The sequence below is a fragment of the Amphiura filiformis genome, chromosome 5, assembly GCF_039555335.1.
Source record: "Amphiura filiformis chromosome 5, Afil_fr2py, whole genome shotgun sequence".
NCBI classification, from domain to species: Eukaryota; Metazoa; Echinodermata; class Ophiuroidea; order Amphilepidida; family Amphiuridae; genus Amphiura; species Amphiura filiformis.
The window spans coordinates 16,584,542-16,605,521 of NC_092632.1; the positions used below are offsets into that span (position 1 = coordinate 16,584,542).

The 20,980-nt window shown below is 34.7% G+C and overlaps 1 protein-coding gene across 9 annotated transcripts in view; it reads right to left on the bottom strand.

Moving 5' to 3' along the window:
* LOC140152729 (uncharacterized) overlaps positions 1 to 19,806 on the bottom strand; it is a 124,897-nt gene extending 105,091 nt beyond the window's left edge. For 4 of the 9 annotated variants that reach the window (XM_072175202.1, XM_072175200.1, XM_072175201.1 and 1 more), the window contains exons 1-25: positions 19,573 to 19,805; positions 18,403 to 18,520; positions 17,723 to 17,818; positions 16,665 to 16,886; positions 16,212 to 16,439; positions 15,646 to 15,759; positions 13,518 to 13,751; positions 13,098 to 13,403; positions 12,541 to 12,657; positions 11,831 to 12,064; positions 11,414 to 11,719; positions 10,486 to 10,602; positions 9,875 to 9,991; positions 9,495 to 9,728; positions 9,056 to 9,361; positions 8,633 to 8,749; positions 8,176 to 8,292; positions 7,667 to 7,900; positions 7,228 to 7,533; positions 6,648 to 6,764; positions 2,916 to 3,032; positions 2,486 to 2,719; positions 2,053 to 2,358; positions 1,222 to 1,329; positions 409 to 513 (exon numbers count right to left, since the gene is read on the bottom strand). In XM_072175202.1, coding sequence (XP_072031303.1) covers positions 409 to 513; positions 1,222 to 1,329; positions 2,053 to 2,358; positions 2,486 to 2,719; positions 2,916 to 3,032; positions 6,648 to 6,764; positions 7,228 to 7,533; positions 7,667 to 7,900; positions 8,176 to 8,292; positions 8,633 to 8,749; positions 9,056 to 9,361; positions 9,495 to 9,728; positions 9,875 to 9,991; positions 10,486 to 10,602; positions 11,414 to 11,719; positions 11,831 to 12,064; positions 12,541 to 12,657; positions 13,098 to 13,403; positions 13,518 to 13,751; positions 15,646 to 15,759; positions 16,212 to 16,439; positions 16,665 to 16,886; positions 17,723 to 17,818; positions 18,403 to 18,520; positions 19,573 to 19,614 — 4,552 coding nt within the window. In that variant the 5' untranslated portion in view covers positions 19,615 to 19,805. Of the gene's footprint in view, positions 1 to 408; positions 514 to 1,221; positions 1,330 to 2,052; positions 2,359 to 2,485; positions 2,720 to 2,915; positions 3,033 to 6,647; positions 6,765 to 7,227; positions 7,534 to 7,666; positions 7,901 to 8,175; positions 8,293 to 8,632; positions 8,750 to 9,055; positions 9,362 to 9,494; positions 9,729 to 9,874; positions 9,992 to 10,485; positions 10,603 to 11,413; positions 11,720 to 11,830; positions 12,065 to 12,540; positions 12,658 to 13,097; positions 13,404 to 13,517; positions 13,752 to 15,645; positions 15,760 to 16,211; positions 16,440 to 16,664; positions 16,887 to 17,722; positions 17,819 to 18,402; positions 18,521 to 19,572 lie in introns of all 9 variants that reach the window. The other 5 variants (XM_072175203.1, XM_072175199.1, XM_072175205.1 and 2 more) reach the window with 5 other exon arrangements.
* Between the last annotated feature and the right edge of the window lie 1,174 nt (positions 19,807 to 20,980).

A 20,980-nucleotide genomic window follows, 5' to 3' on the forward strand; every position in this document is an offset into this window, starting at 1 on the left:
CCAAACCACTAGTGAAATGTCTTCAAATAACAACCAATACACTTGTTATAATTTAAGTACCCTTAAATCTAATGCAGTGCATTTCCAATTTGAAATAAATAACAATACAATAACTAAGACCACTATATGCACAAAACTTTCTCTATAATTTAATGACTTGAATATTCAAATTTTAATTGTCAATAGTTTTGGAAAAATGATGCCATTTGGTATGATCAAGATTCTGAGATCAGCCAAATCTATTCAAGTAGGCATAATGAGGATTAATGGACGCACCATTATTGAACGCATTATTTCTACGCAGTTTATGAAATAAGGCCTTCAAAGATTTCCGATGGAAAAGAGTATTACATATTTGTGGCTTATCAATTAGCATAATATTGTTAAAATTTAACAGACTGAAAATACCTTCACTTATTCCACTTATATCTGTTGTTACATCTTGTGTAGTTTTCACGTCTGTTGTTCTTATTTCGGGACTGGTAACATCTGGTTGTGTGGTTCCAGTACGAACTAGATATAAGTGAATAACGTAGTCATACATTAATGTCATTCTAAACTGAGCTCAAAAGAAACTTATATTTTTTTACAACTTGTGAATCACAAGGTCATATCTTAAAATACTGTCAATCAAAATGAACCAAAATTACACACAGGATTACTTTTGCTGTTGTGTCAGTTGGATAACTACTTGGTTACTGACATGTGTTAAAAGTAGAGTATTGAAGTAAACCTGTGTGTAAGTTTGGTTCAATTTGATGAACAGGATTTCAAGCTATGACCTTGTGCAAAATTATAAGTTTTTTTGAGCTCAGTTTATATTCGCTCGTAAACCTTCTTCAAATATCAGAAAAAGTGCAATAAAACGATTTAAATTGAATATTTTAAAATAAGATATTTGAAAGCTGAGATAATATTCGTTTTACGCGTGTTAAGATTATATCGCTCTTAATTGGGTAAAAGCAGGATACTATAAAGTTGAAAAATTATCGAAAATAGTTTTAAAATAACTATGAAATCAATCCTTGAAAAACATTCACATGTAAACACATACATTCTTTTGAATGGAATGAAATGTAAGTAAACCATCAAATGATAATCTAGAGCAGTCTCTTTAAATTGAACCTTTAGAGCAATGGGCAAAATATTTTCAAATAAAAAACATGGTTCATGGAGTTGTATTACATGCACAAGTTATTCATGACAAGCTCTCAAAAATACCTTCAGTTACAACTTCGGTTGCTTTGGTTGTTACATATTGTGTAGATCCATCGTCTGTTGTTTTTAATTTAGGACTAGTAGTGATTGGTTGTGTGGTCGCTATGAGATCTAGACGAAAATAAATGATATATTTCATAGTCAAGACGTTATTATATTATTATGGACTCGTAAAGTTTCTGGGATTTTTTACAATTGCGATAAAAAAACAATGACCACATAATACCAACCAATGTAATATTCTGCTGCAGACAAATTGTTTTCTATGATGAAGTAAATGACTTGAAAATTAAAATATCTTCATGTTTTCACTAGGTTTCGAATGAATGTTGTCATTATTTTAGTAAAAATGATTTTTCCTAAAATCTACCTTTCAATGATGCAACAAGATATTGAGAACTACATTTATGTCACTTCTAGTACGTTCAGGTGAGTTTTGAGTAGGTTGGCATGTTAGCAGGCGATTCTTAGTTTTATGCAGTTTTCAGTCAATTTCAGGGTGAAACAGTGAAGAAGTTGGCTGGGTAATTGCGGCAATACGTAACGTTACAATACGTTACGAAGAAATTTAGACATTTTTTGAAAAATAATTTTTATATCATTTTGGAAAATTTTTGAACAATGTGATATTTAAACCAATATTTCATGTTACATTTGGTTTTGTGTTATGTATTGCTGTAATCAGCCAGTCAAAATAAGAATTGCCTGTTGTCATGACAACAAGCAAAACTTGTAACATGCTACAAAAGTACTTCAACCCCAAAAGGTATAAGCAAAATCTATTTTTTTACTTTTGCCAACTCTACTCAAAAATTACTTGAAATAAGAACTTACTCGTATTAACACTCTGTGGAGATGTTCCAATACCATAGACTAACTCTCCTTGACCATCCGTATTTATTACAGCACCAATATAAACATCATATGTTGTTCCTGGAGTTAACCCTGTTATTGTATATTCTGAACCTTCTTCAGCCGGAACATAGACAGTTTGAGAAGGTCCACCATCTTGTGGCGTTACTGTTACAGCATACTGTGTGATTTGACGTTGATTATCGCCTGTTAATTCTGGTGGAGGCTCATCCCAGATAAGTGTGAAAGACATTTCTTCAATATTTACAAAGGACGGGGATGGTAGATCTGGAATAAAATAAAATTGGAAATAAAAGCAATTTTCTTGACCGGCATAAATCACAAACATCTTGGGAATATAAACAGTGAAGTTACTTTAATATACACACAAAACATTTACATGAAAGAAACATACCGACACAAATTTGGTCTTCATCGCTGTTATCTCTACAATGATTTCTTCCATCGCAAACATTATATATATCAGTACATCTGCCATTTGTGCATATGAATTGAAATGGACACGTAGCACAGAGGCCTTCATCTTCATCACTACCGTCAACACAGTCTACAAATTCGTCGCATACCCAACTTGTTGAAATACATTGCCCGTTGGTACACTTGAACTCCTCGAATGCACACGTCGGTCCTAAGCGTCAAAAGAAATGGGAGAATAAAAAAATTGCATGTGTCTGGAATGTTTTTGGAAAGTCCATTTTAAGTGCTTTCAGATTCCGTTGCACTTACATAAAGTATATCGTGGTTTCAAATATAACAAAATACATATTATAGACCTTTTATGACATTATACCAATAAGCCTATTGATGAAAAACTTTGAGAATACCTTCAGTTACGACTTCTGTAGTTCCACTTATTTCGGTTGATACATCTTGTGTAGTTTGCGTGTCCATGGTTCTAATATCGGGACTGGTAGAACTTGGTTGAGTAGTTACGATGCGACCTAGGAAGTAGAGAATGATATATATTTTTAAATTTTAGTTTTACGTAGTGTACCAAACACAGACATAGTTCTATAGGCACTTTTAAGACATGGTAAGAAAATGTACAATAACTATAAAAAACTTGAAACACATCCCCTCAAAAATACATAATAATATTTACTTGCAAAATAACTAATGAAATTAAATAATTGAGCGCTATCTCTTCCAAAATGTCTTTAAAATTGGGGCAGTAGAATAAGACATGACAATCAAACAATTTCAAAATGATACAAAGATATATTTTAGGACTTTTAGTATCCATACCAGTATGAAGAAGGTAGATTTTGAACAGCTGAAGAAACCAGAGATCCGAATGGAGTATTCCATCAAAGTGGAGAACAGGTTTGAGCAACTTACAGACGAAGGAGAAGAGATGACATGGGAATCGATGAGGGATATCTTGGTTGAAACAGCAGAGGAATGCCTGCCAAAGAAGAAGAGAGAAAGTAAAAGCAAGTGGATGACAGAAGAAATTCTATCAATGATGAGAGACAGGCAAAAGATCATGGACAGGGATTTGAAAGAATATAGAGAGTTGGACAGGTAAGTAAAGAAACGTTGCAAGGAGGCCAAAGAGACCTGGCTGAATAGTGAATGTGCCAAAATTGAGAGTCAATTTGGACAGAATCGGAATGTGTACCAGAGGATAAATGAGATCTCAGGCAGGAAATCAGGCTGTTCAAGCTCTGGGTGCATCAAGGCAAAGAATGGTAATATGCTGGTTGGGAAAGATGATGTAATGAAAAGATGGATTGAATATGTTGGGGAGTTATTTCACGATGTAAGGGATGGTTTGCCAAGCTTTCCCGATTCTATTGAGGGTCCAAAGATATTGCAGTCAGAGGTTCGATCAGCTATAAAAATGATGAGCAGAAATAAGGCTGCTGGGCCAGAAGGAATAGTTGTTGAAATGATTGAAGCATTAGAGGGTTATGGAATTGAGAAACTGACAGGAGTCATCAACAGAATGTATGATGATGGGATATTTCCGGAAGACCTGAGCAAATCAATCTTTATTGCTCTTCCCAAGAAACCTGGCGCTGTGGATTGTGAACAACACCGTACAATTAGCCTTATGAGCCATGTTACAAAGATAATTCTAAGAATCCTGTTACTCCGTGCAAGAAGTAGAATAAAACCTGAGATTGGTAAAGAGCAGTTCGGCTTTGTAGAAGCATTAAGAGAGGAGTCAGACAGGGATGTGTGATGTCACCAGATCTCTTCAATTATTACAGTGAGCTGATTCTAAGGGAGCTAGAAAAGGAAAATGGTCTCAGTATAGGTGGACATAACATCACGAACATAAGATATGCAGATGACACTGTCCTATTAGCTGAGTCTGAGGAGGATCTGCAAAGGCTTCTTGATGTGGTGGTTCAGGAAAGTGAGAGGAAAGGTTTATCGTTAAATTGCAAGAAGACAGAATGTATGGTGGTATCAAAGACTGAAAGCCCAACATGCATATTGAAGGTGAAAGATCAAAGAATTAAGCAAGTTTCCTCCTTCAACTACCTTGGCAGTCTAATCACAGAAGATGCCAGATGTATTAAGGAGATTAAGAGAAGGATTGCACTGGCTAAGTCTGCGTTCTCAAAGTTAGACAAGATCCTAAAAAACAGTGCCCTCAGTATAGAGACCAGAATTCGGGTACTCAACTGATATGTCGTCCCTGTATTAATGTATGGAAGTGAAGCATGGTCAATAACAACAGACATTAAAAGAAGATTGGAGAGCTGCGCGATGTGGTTCCTTAGAAGAATGATGAAGATCCCGTGGACTGATAAAGTGTCTAATGACGATATCCTAAGAAGAGCGAATGTGAACAGGAAGCTGTTACGTGAAATCAGAGTTAAGCAGCTCAAATTCCTTGGTCATATCCTTAGAAAGGATGGTTTCGAGAACCTAGTATTGACAGGAAGAATAGAAGGAACAAGGAGCAGAGGCAGGAAGAGAGTGATGTGGTTATCAAATCTGAAAGATTGGCTAAAAGAAAGGAGAGCTGAACATAAAGCGACAGAGCTTCTGGAGATGGCTTATAATAGGTATGTCACAGTGGCTGCACAATAATTCTGCTACACTGTGCATGCAAGCATAACAGTGAATTGAAAAGGGCGCGCTTCAAATTTGGCCAATTTTAGAAAACATCCATGTCGATAAATGAATTTCTTCATATGCTTCATTTATCCAAATTGTTTAAATTTTTAATATATGATGTGTGAAGCCTTTCCGAGGCTAACATCGGGTCCTCAAAAATTAAAAAATTGTTTTGTTTAAGAGCTACTGCCTGTTTTTAAGGATTTTTGAAGATCGCTCATAAATCAGTAAATATAGGCCTGTTGAAGTAAAGGAACTACCACCATTTAGCTGAAATACTAATCTTTCTTAGCATGTAAATTAATTCCGTCGACAGCAAATGAAACACTTCCCTAAAACCAGTTGAAGCAAAACATTAATCAATGTTTTTTTTAGGGAGTAATTTTCCAAACCACAATAGCTCTAAGCCATTGTGTGTGTCCAAGGCCATACTATTTTTGTATACGCGGTACAGTAAAATTGCTGTTCACTTTACCGATTATCCCATGTTAATCCAGATGACAAAATGTTAATTTAAAGTCTCATTGCAACTGAATTTTAATTTTTACTTTTCGGACTTAGCTTTGAGTAATGGTGACACATACCATGTTTACAGTAAAAATGAAAATTATATTCTAGACACCGTCAAAATGTCAAACTTTTTATTTTTTTGTATTGTTTTTAAATAATTAACTGCAGTTCATTTATTCAACCTCATAACAGGATCATACTTAAAAAAATTATGATGAATGAACAGACGTTCATTAAATATTGAAAAAAAACCTAAAATTACTCATGCCTAATTTGCATAATAATATCATAAATACATAATTAACTGTAATTACCTAAGTTGCATAATTAATTACTTTTTGTGTATTTTTTGTTATCAATTGAAAGAACGTTGTATACATATGTGTGCAAAAAAAACCGCACCTTTATATCATGTACGGTTTTCTATTGGCATCAATTTTGCATATTAATTAGCTGAACTTAGTCATTTTTTGAGATTTAATTTGTCTGCAGATTGGCCGAAATTGCTAAAATAGTATATTTGGTTAATTTATTATGATTATTCAATGATAGATTTTTTAATTTTGTTTTCTGTAACGAAGTCAGGAAAGATAGGCATTTAACATGTGATACTTAAATTAACGCTGCTTTTTCAAGCAAGCGTCCAAATATACCTTCAAAATCTCGAAATGTGCCAATTTTGTCATTACAGCCATTTGTGGCAGGATTTCATTCCATCTGCGAGCATCTTTAAATTGACACTACATCACAATGCATTGACCGATTTCAATTCTGGTTTTTTTTTGATGCTTTAATAAAGCTCAATAATGTAGGAACATTAAATAACGTGTTTCTGCTGCGATTATTTTTGAGGTGATATGCCTACTTATAACAGAGAATTGTGGCATGACATGATCGCCAACGTCTTAGGATATGGCACCTAGAGAGAGAGTATCCATGCAATAGTTATTGATGAAAATACATGAAAATACCTTCAGTTACGACTTCCGTACTTCCACTTATTTCAGTTGTTATATCTTCTGTTGTTTTCCTGCCCGTTGTTCTCATTTCGGGGCTGGTGGCACTTACTTGTGTGGTTCCGATGGAAACTAGGAGGAAGTTAACAACATATTGCATATTTTAAACGTCGTCACCTCCTTACTAACTTTTAATCAAATTTGATTTTCTATATCACGCCTTATGCTGGTTTCATACTACCCTGCCGCTTGCCGCTGAGCGGCGTGGCGCACGCGCATTGCAGACAAACGGACACAATAAAGGCTTGTCATTGGTTGAAACGCCCTGCTGCTTGCCGCAGCGGCAAGCGGCAGGAAAGTATGACGGGCGCTTTTTACCTTTTTATCAAAATGTTCTAAAGATCTTTAATAACTTGGAACAACATGTGACAATTATTCTCATGAAGGTCTGTGATCAATTGTTTTTTAATATATCTTAAGAGTCCTGTCCCTTTCTTTAAATCCATTTCGCATGAAGATATTCAGGGCAACATTGATTAATTTCGAGCTAATCTGTTCATTATTTAGATCTGTTGTAAGAATTTATCCAACTTACTCGTTTCAATGGTTTGCGGAGATGTTCCAATATCATAGACTAACTCTCCTTGCCCATCGGTGTTTATAACAGCATCAATTTCAATATCATATATTGTTCCTGGGGTTAACCCTGTTATTGTATATTCTGAACCTTCTTCAGCAGGAACGTAGACAGTTTGAGAAGGTCCACCATCTTGTGGCGCTACTGTAACAGCATATTGTGTGATTTGACGTTGATTATCTCCTGTTAATTCTGGCGGAGGTTCATTCCAGCTTAGTGTGAAAGACATTTCTTCAATATTTACAAAGGACGGGGATGGTAGATCTGGAATAAAGTAAAATTGGAAATAAAAGCACCTTTCTTGATCGGCATAAATCACATACATCTTGCGAATATAAACAGTGCAGTAACTTTAACACACACATAAAACATTTACATAAAAGAAACATCTACTAACCGACACAAATTTGGTCTTCATCGCTGTTATCTCTACAATGATTCCTTCCGTCGCAAACATTATCTATATCAGTACATCTGCCATTTGTGCATATGAATTGAAATGGACACGCAGCACAGAGGTCTTCATCTTCATCACTACCGTCAGCACAGTCTACAAATTCGTCACATACCCAACTTGTTGAAATACATTGTCCGTCGGTACACTTGAACTCCTCGAATGCACACGTCGGTCCTAAGCGTTAAAAGAAATTTGAGATAAAAAAAATTGCATGTGTCTTGGAATGCTTTTTGAAAGTCCATTTTAAGTGGTTTCAGATTCTGTGGCACCTACATCAAGTATATGGTGGTTTCAAAGATTTCAAATAACAAATAAACAAATAAATATTATAGATCTTTTATGACATTTTACCAAATAGCCGTAGCTCTTCTTTCCTCTAAAAGGTATAAAAGGAACGTATGATTAAACAAAGTATCAAATGTAGCACACGAATTGCTTCAACGCGTTACCTTCAGTTACGACTTCCGTAGTTCCACTTATTTCGGTTGTTCCATCTTGTATAGTTTGAGTGTCCGTTGTTTTTATATCGGAACTGGTAGAACTTGTTTGAGTAGTTACGATGCGAGCTTGGATGTAAAGAATGATTTATATCTTTAAATTTTAGTTTTTCGTAGTGTACCAAACACAGACATGGTTCTATAGACACATTTAAGACATGGTATGAAAATGTACAATAACTTTTTTTTTATGATGTGATTAATAAAGACTGATTGAATGATATACATAATTCTACTTGCAAAATAATTAATGACATAAAATAATTAAGCGCTATCTCTTCCAAAGTGTCTTTAAAATTGGGCCAGCAGAATAAGACATGACAATCAAGCAATTTCAAATGATACAAAGACATATTTTAGGACTTGCAGTATCCATGCAATAGTTACAGATGAAAATACATGAAAATACCTTCAGTTACGACTTCCGTACTTCTACTTATTACAGTTGTTACATCTTCTGTTGTTTTTCTGTCCGTTGTTCTCATTTCGGGGCTGGTGGCACTTACTTGTGTGGTTCCCATGGAAACTAGGAGGAAGTTAACAACATATTGTATATTTTAAACGTCGTCATCTTCTTAATAATTATTAATCATTTTGGTTTTGTATTTCCCGCCTTAGTATCTTTCCTTTTTTTATCAAAAAGTTCTAAAGAATTTCGATAACTTGGAACTACATGTGCCAATTATTCTCATAAAAGTCTAAGATCATTGTTTTTGAATAAATTTTAAGCACCTGTCCTTTTTTCAAATTCCAAGGCGCATGAAGATATTCAGGGCAATTTGGAGCTAAATGCTGATTATTCAGATCAGTTGTAAGAATTTATCCAACTCACTCGTTTCAATGCTTTGCTGAGATGTTCCAATATCATAGACTAACTCTCCTTGCCCATCGGTGTTTATAACAGCATCAATATCAATATCATATATTGTTCCTGGGGTTAACCCTGTTATTGTATATTCTGAACCTTCTTTAGCAGTAACGTAGACAGTTTGTGAAGATCCACTATCTGGTGACGTTACTGTAACAGCATACTGTGTGATTTGGCGTTGATTATCGCCTGTTAATTCTGGTGGCGGCTCATTCCAGCTAAGTGTGAAAGACATTTCTTCAATATTTACAAAGGACGGGGCTGGTAGATCTGGAATAAAGCAAAATTGAAAATAACTATACTTTTCTTGACCGGTATAAATCACATACATCTTGCGAATATAAACAGTGCAGTAACTTTAATACACACATAAAACATATACATAAAAGAAACATCTACTAACCGACACAAATTTGGTCTTCATCGCTGTTATCTCTACAATGATTCCTTCCATCGCAAACATTATCTATATCAGTACATCTGCCATTTGTGCATATGAATTGAAATGGACACGTAGCACAGAGGTCTTCATCTTCATCACTACCGTCAGCACAGTCTACAAATTCGTCGCATACCCAACTTGTTGAAATACATTGTCCGTCGGCACACTTGAACTCCTCGAATGCACACATCGGTCCTAATATTGGAGATTAAAATTAATTGCATGTGCCTTGTGCTTTTGGAAAGTCTATAGTTTCCGATAAAGTATATAGTGGTTTCAAAGATTTCAAATAACAAATACATTTTACTAATTAGCCTATTGATGAAAAACTTTGAGAATACCTTCAGTTACGACTTCCGTAGTTCCACTAATTTCGGTTAATACATCTTGTGTAGTTTGCGTGTCCGTTGTTCTTATATCGGGACTAGTAGAACTTGGCTGAGTAGTTACGATGCGACCTAGGAAATAGAGAATGACATATATGTATATAGATTTGCAACAGTAAATATTTTAATCCTTATTAAACTTCCAACAAGTTAGTCGCATATTTGTATACATTGTCGGTCTGCATAGTATGCAGTACATAATATACCTCATCAGGTGAACTTATAGGCTCTAAACATTAGATATCATGAATATGTTGACAAACTTAAATTGGGTCTACCGTGACCATGTTGTGATGTAACAATATTAAGTAAAATGATAATTGGTATCACATAATAGTACTCAGACTTTGCTTTGAAGACTGGAAATCAATGACAGATTATGTTGCAATTACTTCTACATAACATACAACGTTTACATGGTCCAGCTTAAGTTACGATATAAGAAGATATTATTTAGTTCAAATGAAACAGAATGACTAAAATACCTTGTTCTATGGGACTTCAATATTATATACAGCAATATATTATTAGCGATAATTTCTTACGCCATTGGACCCTTTCTTTACCTTTAGATACGGTGTCGGTAGTTGCGATGATTTTGTTGGTTACAAATTGTGTAGTTGGTCCCTCCATTGTACTTATCTCTGAAATGGTCGCACTTGATTGTGTTGTTCCAATTGCAGCTACGACAAAGTGGATGACGTTTTATTAAATTAATATTATTATTGTCAAATACGACATACGGATACTCTAGCTAATTTTTATATTTTATAATGAGAAGCATGATTTAATAAGATATTTATTTGTCCCTATTTGTAGGTCTTGCTAGCATCGTTCATATACATACTAGCATGCATTTAAGTTTAAATGAAAATTGTATTTATTTACACTATCATGAAAAGAAATTTTCTCCTACATCTTAGGATGGCTGAAAATGCACCCTAGTCTAAATTAAATGGCTGAAAATGCACAGCGAATCTAAATGATATCCCCATATTCTCATTTCCACTAAGAACGCCCACCCCCACTAGGTGATGTTTCCCAGACCCGCAGAGGGTGGAAAGGGTAATTAAAGAAGCTAGTAGAGTCATATGCTCAACACGACAGGATTTCGAGACAGTGTACACTGATCTTTTGTTACAGAAGCTCACCGATGTGATGGAGGACACCAACTCAAAAACTGGTCGTATGCAACTGTCGCGTGCAAATACAGACAGGTACCTGAACTTATTTGTCCCTCAAGCTATTTTTATCATAACTCCAAGTACCGTCGTTAAGTTATGTTTTCATACCATTTCTAGGGAGTGCCTTTGAATTTCATTTTGTTTATAATACCTGTGTTATTTTTTTGTATTATGGTTGTTCTCCAAATGTAGTTTGTTTATGATCTCTTGTGCATATTTCCAGAAATGGATTAATAAAGTTTAACTTGACTTGACTTGACTTTCTGTGCCTAATGTATGTTAAAGACCAATAAAGTAGCCTAGTACTTACTTGTGTTAATGCTTCGTGGAATTATTCCAATATCATAAATTAATTCTCTTTGACCATTGGTGTTTATAACAGCATCAATACCAACTTCGTATGTTGTTCCTGGGACCAATCCGGTTATTGTATATTCCGAACCTTCTTCCGCAGGAACGTAGATGGTCTGCGAAGGTCCGCCATTTTGTGGAGTTACCGTCACAGCATATTTTGTGATTTGACGCTGAATATCACCTGATAATTCTGGGGGACGTTCGTTCCAGCTTAGTGTGAACTTCGTGTCCCCGATATTTACAAAGGACGGAGAAGGTAGATCTGAAAAGAGTGATGTTGCTTTAATTAATGATGCCATGTGAGATAATGAGTGACACTTACTAGGAATGACCACCTTTACCCAAAACAAAAAGGAAAAAACCCAAAACTAACCTACACAAATTTGGTCTTCATCGCTGTTATCTCTGCAATTATTTCTTCCATCGCAAACATTGTATGTCTTAGTACATCTGCCATTTGTGCAGATGAATTGAAATGGACACGTAGCACAAAAGTCTTCATCCTCATCACTACCGTCAGCACAGTCTTCTAATCCGTCACATACCCATAATGATCTCATACATTGTCCGTCTGTACACTGAAACTCATCAAGAGCACACGTAGGTCCTAAAGTAACAATAGAACATATCGAGCAAAAAATGTTAATGTTAAATAAAATCATTTAATAATGCATCATAACGTAAGCATTAGAAAAATGGTGTTTCGAAAAAGACAAGCGATATGTGCATTACTCGAGACAGTGGCGTAGCGTGGGTCAACCGATTGGGGGCATCGACCATGATTGGAGGTACCGAGTATGATATCCGATCACCTTCCTTTAAATAAGCTTAACAATACTGAAATACCGTCATCTTAATTTAATTTTAGAATTTTAGTTATTTTGAACTGCCTACTTTCTTTTAGACTATTCTTTTGATTATTACTCTTTTTTTTTGCTATATTTTTATATTTAGATTTTCTATCATTGGTTCAGTGGACAAGGTTATGTCTTATGTCTTACGTAGGAAAATTATGTTTAAACAAATGTACAAGAGGTCATAGTAAGATTTCGGTTTTTGATCAACAAAAATCTTGTGAAATACCTAATGTTACGTTTTCGGTAGTTTGACTTATGTCAGTTGTTACTTCTTGTGTAGTTTCACTGTCCGCTGTGCTTATCTCGGGAGTGGTAGCACTTGGTTGTGTAGTTTTAACGGAAGCTAGGAGAAAAATAACAAAACAAAAAGATTTGGACAGTTTCATTTTAAAATAACAAAACAAATGTTTACATATTAAATATTGCTGCTTAACCCACCAAGAGAAATATTTGCATGCTAGGTAAATCGGTCTTACAGCAGTAGTAATTCTTAAACCAGTAATTGAACTAAAAAGAGGATGTCTGCTCTACCCAAAAGAATAAATGTATTTTAAATACAATCATTATTTGATTGAAAAACTTCTCTACACTTACAGCTACTTACTCTACTAATACTTCGTAACTCTGCTGTATGGCGATATAAGATTAATGCTTCTTCGATAAATGGGAGATCACGAAAGCCGCCTAAATAAAGCACGTGTTCCTAGGCTTTCACTTCTGCAACTTAGATATTGGCCAACTGGCTAAAGCCTGGCACATTAATTAAAACAGATTCCAACTTACTCGTATTTATGCTTTGTGGAGATGTTCCAATATCAAAAACTATTTCTCCTTGACCATCAGTATTAATGACGACACCAATATCAACGTCATATGTTGTTCCTGGTGTTAATCCTGTTACTGTATGTTCTGAACCTGCTTCAGCAAGAACGTAGACAGTTTGTAAAGGTCCACCATCTTGTGGAGTTACCGTGATAGCATATTGTGTGATTTGACGCTGGATATCTCCTGATAACTCTGGCGGAGGCTCGTCCCAACTTAATGTGAAAGTCGTGTCGTCAATATTTACAAAGGACGGAGGAGGAAGATCTGGAAAAATTGATATCAAAGGGAAATTTGAATGCATATTAGGTGTGATATAATTATACGAAGAACTCTAGAAAAATACCTTAAACCTGCACATGAACAATGATAGCCACTTACCGACACAAATTTGGTCTTCGTCGCTGTTATCTCCACACTGATTTCTTCCATCGCAAACATTGTCTATATTTGTACATTCTCCATTTGTGCAGAGGAATTGGTAAGGGCATGTAGTACAAAGTGTTTGATTTTCATCACTACCATCAGCACAGTCTACGTACCCGTCACATACCCATATTGTGGAGATACATTGTTCGTCAGCACACTTGAACTCATCAGGCGAACACGTCAGTTCTTAACATGAAATATAGTCATGAATAATGATTTATTAAATCACACTTCAGAAATAATTTGAGAAAGCGCAAAGTGTGATAATTCAAGATTATAATAATGTTCTGAATCCGTTATAAGTAAAAGCGTAAAATGAGTTTTATGGAGATCTGAAATGCGAGCCAAAATAAGATTAGATAAGATTTCTTGTAGTTATGTAGACTTAAAATATTATCTAGACCCTGCCTGATGATATTTTAACTCTAACCCCATTAATTAAAGTAGCAAATGAATAAAAGCGAAACGATTCGATTACTTTCAGAATTTCCCCCTTCATTTCATCGCATGCGTGAAAGTTTGACCCCGATCCAACATACACAATGACAAACATTTAGCAGACAAATGGGGTACCCAAAATCAACGACTTACGTAAATAAAAGGGTGCTTTAGCTACCGGTATCATAAATGCATGTTACTTTCACTCTAACATTCATGCACAAAACAGTTTTTTAGTTATTCACTACTAAACTAAACGGAAAAGTATCTCTACAACATCGACCATTATATTTTACTACTTTTCAAAATACACCCTTTAGTAATGTGCTAAATTCATGTTATAATTTCACTATGAAAAAAGATATCATTTAGAGCTATTTTTACAAATAAACTACATGCATTATTGCTGAAATAGGATTTCAGTTAAAGGAGGAGGGTTTACTAACTAAGTTTTGGGGAATCTTTTCATGCATTTACATTTTCCCTCGCAGGGTTACGATGTGGTTGACATGTTATGGGAAAGTACTTTTTTCTACAAAGCAAGGTTAAGGGTATGAGGTTAAGGGACGTAGGGTATTGCATCATAATGTCCATTCGCCATCGTCGCAATTGGACGCAATTATCAACAAAGTCATGCTGTGCTACGTTGTACGGTATGTGGATATCAAGCACCGTCTGGTATAAAACAAAACTGTCACCATTTCTCTTATTTTTGTACGAATTTTTCTACTTTCTTGTAAATATTGTTTTCTCTGGCTTTAACCACACTACGGAAAAATTCCCACTCAAACCTATCATACGTTGAATTAAACGAATAACACTTACGTTTGATTCCAAATGCATCAATTCCATTCATGTTTCGAATGAAATGTTGATGAAGCAACAATTGCTCGACATGCGTAATCTGCTCTGCAACATGCAACTAAAGCTTGGGTGTACAAAGTTAGGCGGGAAAAGCATGGGCGGTTCGCTTAACTCCTCGAAATTCAAATTAAATTCAAAATATCGACATAGACGTGCACACGTGGTATACAATGTTCCAATTTAATACTCCCGGACCATCAATGTTGAATGTTTCGATAAGATTCACGAACCGACCCTAGGTCGTTTTCACATTTTGTCTATAATCATATGGCAGGTGTTAGCGGTATTAAGAATATAATAATAATAACATGCAATATTGTTCATCTTCATGTCAGAAACTATTTCATTTTATTACATGAAAAGTGGCACGCCAACGGGTAAAACATAATGAGGGAACTAGCATGAAGACAATGACAACGGCTTTGAGGTTAAGTACTGATCAAACTAAAATATATATCTATACACATGTAGCACCAAGCAAGAACTTTATCAGCCACAATAACAATAATTGAGATCACTTGGTCGTTAGCTTATTTCAGAAAGAAACAACAATAAAATATTTGGTCTTTCTTTAACGAAGTAAGCTTACCAAAAGGTAGTTCAACATGGTAAACATAAAGTGATCATAATCTTCGGTCTTAGGTAATGTTCTTGCGAGGTCCACAGTACAAAGGACATCATATAACAGGATATCTGTTAAGCTATTTGGGAATGTTAGATTTGCTGTACAAATACCATCATGCAATTTTGTAATACAAACCTTTACATGTTAACTTACCATCGCACCCGCTTTCATCCTTCCCATCGACACAGTCCACGATTCCATCACATAGAAATGCATTGAATATACACTGATTGCCGTCACATAGAAGTTCATCTGGTTCACAAAACTCTAAAAATAACATATATTTGAGGATTGGTTTGAAGCATTTCACTCTTAGTTCTATTTTCATCCAAATTATGTTCTTGTATGCCTGTACGAAGGCTGGAAATGCTTTTATACATTACAATATTAAAACTTTGTATTGTAAGCTTGTACAGAAATAAGCAATGCATCATGAATCATGATCATAGCTGGTACGGAACATGTAAATAAACTTGTTAATCATGGTTATATGTAAATGCAAACACGGATTCTGTTAAAAGGTCTAGTTAGTTGTTAATGTTTTTTTCTTTATTTCACTGATCGGAGTTATATTATAAAACCAACAAACCAAGTAAGGTAAAATAATTCTCGATTTCCTGTGTCGCATTTGCCTGTACGAAAGCTGGAAAAGCTTTTGTACATCACAATGTTAAATGTTTGAATTTGAAGCTAACAAATGTTGATCTTAAGAACCTTACCTGGGCATTCCATTTCATCACTACCATCACCACAGTCGTCGTCTCCATCACAAACCCATCTTTGATATATACATCTCTGATTGGTGCAGATGAATTCCCACTTATTACATATACATCCAACTTCATCTGTACCGTCATCACAATCAGGTATGACGTCACATTGCCATGTACCAGGAATACAGAGAGAGTTGCTATCACATATGAATTCATCTCGTCGAGGGCACGTGACTATTAAAACAATCGGAGTTCAAATGTTTACCCAGTTAGAGAGAACATACCTCTGTTGACATTATTTTAATCCATACCTTTATTTTATATTACTGCGTGATTCGCAACCTCATTCCACAATTTACTTCATTTAAGTCCACATTTATTCACCAACCTAACTCAGTGATTGTGTGCATATACCCTTTCTGGAATGCTTGCTTATGTTGGAAATCAAACCCAATATACCTGGACATGCTAACTCCGTTTCGTCGCTGCCATCACCACAGTTGTTTCGTCCATTACAGACTAAAGCTCGATTTATACATCTACCAATGTCACATTCAAATTCCCATGGATCACACTGACACTCTTCATCGGAATTATCCTTGCAATCCGAATGCCCATCACAACGCCAGTAGAGTGGAATGCAAGTACCGTCACGACACTGGAATTGGGTTGCGCTACAAGCTTGTTAACAAAATAACAATATCAAATTAATAAGCTGAAATAGTAAGCTTATTTTGCATGGTCGTTAATTCAGGGTCAACTTTTTGGACGTTGAATGAGAGATTGCCCACAAGCTATACCCAAAAGGCTTTAAACACATCATAACTGGGATAGTGACGTATTATGGAAATTTTAAAGAAACATTACTTAATATCAAACATCATAGACACATGAAATTTCCCAGATTGTGTCCATCAAACTAGTCATTTGCAAGATTTGATTTGGGGGATTTAAAAATAAAGACGATTAAACATTAGATAAAATATCTGTGGGTCAGGAGCACTATTTAACTAATGTAACAGATAAAAAAAGGTTAGCCCAACCCCTACCCTACCCCTTGTTGAATCGCTTTCAAATTTTCGATGGATTTTCAGTAAACGAAAGCTGAATAAATACTGTAATATTTATGAAATAGTTAAGCTGATGAATTCAATAGAAATATACTCTAAAAATATAGCATGTAATACAAAAAATATGGTTACAACCCTTCAAGGAAAGAGCGTCATGAAATAGTATAGTGCTTGTTTGTTTGTTTTTATCCAAGTGCTTGTCTGTTTGTTTTTATTCAAGAACAAATTATACTAAATTCTTATGGTAGTGCTTAAAAAGATTGTCTTTTCCTAAACCTTACTGATAAAAAGAAGGCACCCTAGTTAAAATTACACAAATCAAACAATAGTGTCCTATGGATATACAACGTGTTGTTTTGTATCGTCTTTTATCAATCTTTCGTATTCATTTGTTTCTCTTAACTTTCATATAGAATCAATTAATTGTACTTATGCTGTTGGAAATACCTGATGGGATGTCCTGTCTCTTCCATCTTTGTTTTTCTACCAATCTATGTTCCTTACTCCTCGATTCAGATAAAATGGCTGATTGCAGTGATAAGTCTATGGAAAAGTTTGAAACATTTTTAAACATCAATACATAGTGTCTCTGAAAGATCTGTACCGTCGGTAATTGTAATTATTTAGAATTTTCCTGAACCAAAATTATAATTATGCAGTTGTATAATAAATTCTTGAAATATAAGAGTTTAACGATGATAGTTCAATCCAAACCCTTTTCAGGGATTCCATACAGCAGTCAATACCTTAGTACGGTATGGGTAAAATTTTATTATGATCATGAATGGAATGAATTAAAAACGAGGTATGATTTTCACATTGTTATAATTAACGAGGGATTAATTTTCAAATTCAAGAAATATATGGTAGCTATTTTATTACTCAATAACATCGACCTATATTCAATTCTGTTTCCCTGCGCCATTAATATACTTTCCGAGATTTTTAAATGTGAAAGGGTGTTATTGTTTAATTCATTCACTCTCTTTGATTTTATTAGGAAAGGATTCCGGATTACTGTTGAAAACAAAACTAAATTTGTTAATATTTTACATTTATATATCTTCACATAAATTTGTTTCGAATTATCTATAACATTTTGCCATTTCTAGAAATCACTGACTTACCGATGGTTAAAAAAATTATCGCAATTAAGAACACATATCGATAATGAACTACAGGGATGAGTGCTTTCCTTGGCAAGTGCTTTATTATTCCTTTGTGTGCCCACGTGAAGTGACAAACCTGCGTGTTAAAAATATTTTCAGGTTAAAATAATACTCCTTAAACGGATGTTGACATCGATGTTCTGATATGTTTTCTTTGTATAGTTGTGTCCTTTTCTGTTCTGTTCAATGTTGTTATTGATGTTTTGGAGAAAGCAATTACGTTGATCGTGACATGAGCAATTTTCTGTTTGTTTAAGTGTGGGTTTAATTGCTTCAAAACATGTAGTTTTTTAAACTTTTTATCATGCACGTTTTCTTACCCACTGACATGAAACGGGGGACAAAAGAAAAATAACGCCAAAGCAATACTATAATTAGTGACACGAGACCAACAAGGTCAACTTGTTCTAACTAACTAAAATGTAAATATTGACGTAACCTGTTCAACAGAGTTTCAAAAAAGGTTATTTTTGTTGCACTTCATGGTACAAACACACCCCCACACCCCCGATATACGAGCATAATCATAAACTCCCGGTCCCACATATGTGCACCACCACAAACACACCCCCACATCCCCACAAACAACTAAGTGCTTAAAAGCAATGTTACTAAAAAGTTTACCTATAAACATATCTCCCTATAATATGTATTTCCAAAACTGCTCAGACATTTTAATTACATAAAACCTGTAATTATTGATAAAATTACACACACTAAACAATCTTGACAAGGAACTATACAAAATCAACCGTCGGCACAGTGTCATAGAAATGTGTACAATGAGACACATTAAAAACGCACTGAGCCCATCGGAATGTCATGTACATTGTATTGTATTTTTGAAATGCAAGACTGGTTTATGATTTTGTGTTCATATTGCATTAACGAGAAATGTAATAATATAATTATACACATACCAGAGTACTTTCCTCTTGAATATACGTCTGTCTCTACGTCGTCAAAATATGAATCTTGTCACTCAATAACGACACTTACACCAAAAGTATTAGTTTCTTACCACGTTCTTACCACGATCATATGTAGCATAGAAATTTTCACACACAGTAAAGTAACTGTTGCTAAGTAATAGTATGATAAAAAAAGTTTTGACAGAGATAAGCTTACCTGGCTGCTGCTTTCAATCGCCATAATATAGGAATATTTCATGCAGAAGAACTTATACTAAGTAAGTGTTAAAACACAGCAGTTATTTCAGTGACATTGTAATTCCTAGATCCGTGGCATAGCCAGTACGATTCTGTGTGTTTGACACCGTAATAATAGGTTGTATTGTCGTTGTGACATCAGGCAAACTATTGGACACACGGCTAAATAGACCGTTGCCAAATCAAGTGCATTACTATTTGGTATTCAGCTTTGTCAAATAAAGTCATTCAAGTATCAAATAAAATACAATATGAAAAAGGATATAAATTGCTATTCGTGATTTTTTTGTCTTCCTTTACATACCTATTATGGAGGTCGTATGCTACATTTGCACGTAAAAATAAGTTCAGATGTCATTTTGCTTATCTTTTCCATTTTTGTATTTAACGAAGTGCAAACAAACAATGTTAAAATATTTACATCTTACATACGTGCATAACCAATTACAGGAAATGTAAGATGATACAGGGTACTTGTGCTGTTTTTGATGACATTGTGTGCCTTAATTAGTGTCTTCGGAAAATCTGTGCCTATTTTCTTCTTCTTCTTCTTTCTTCCTTTTTTTCCTCGTTTCGTTTTAACTGTCACGATTTTAAATGCACATTCTCAGATGTTGTAGTGGTGGTTCCCTAAAAATTTAGATAATTCATACTATAAATTACAGGATCGGATAATTTTTCAACAGTATTCTTATAACACCCAAACTGATGGGATTAGGTATTTTTGCGAGCTCATTCCGATGTTAGATAAAATGAAATTTTAAATTATATCCCTACATAACCAATAACTCATATCATAGGCTAAAGAAACCGTTTGTTTTTGTTTTGTTTTATTAATTGGTTATGATAATGATTACTTATTTTGTATAGTTAATTAACGTGTTTTAGAAATTCGCATGTTTTCCTATGTTTGCAACCTTGATTATTGATGAGTAAAAATCACGATGGTCAGCCAACTTTGGTTTGATATACTTGGCATACTTATGACATTATTTTAGTAATTAGGAATTCCTTAAGTGATTATGAACAATTACAATCTAGAGAACAAATGTTACTTTCATCATCCTCTATATATCATTCATAATGTGGTTTTACATGATTCTTAATTTACAAGCAAGGTGAATGTATCATGATAAAACGATAGAGATGAGTTATATGAGAGTGAGTGTTTCGTGCGTGTTGATGGTTAACATGGTTAAGTTGGAAGTGAGTAATATTAGTTATTAGGTGAAGCGGAGGTATGGTACGGGAAATTATCGTGCGAGAAGTGCCATACTGGGTGAAGCCGAAGGCTGAACCCAGTATGACACTGAGCGCACGATAATTTCCGTACCATACCGACGCTGAACTAATAACGAATTTATCAT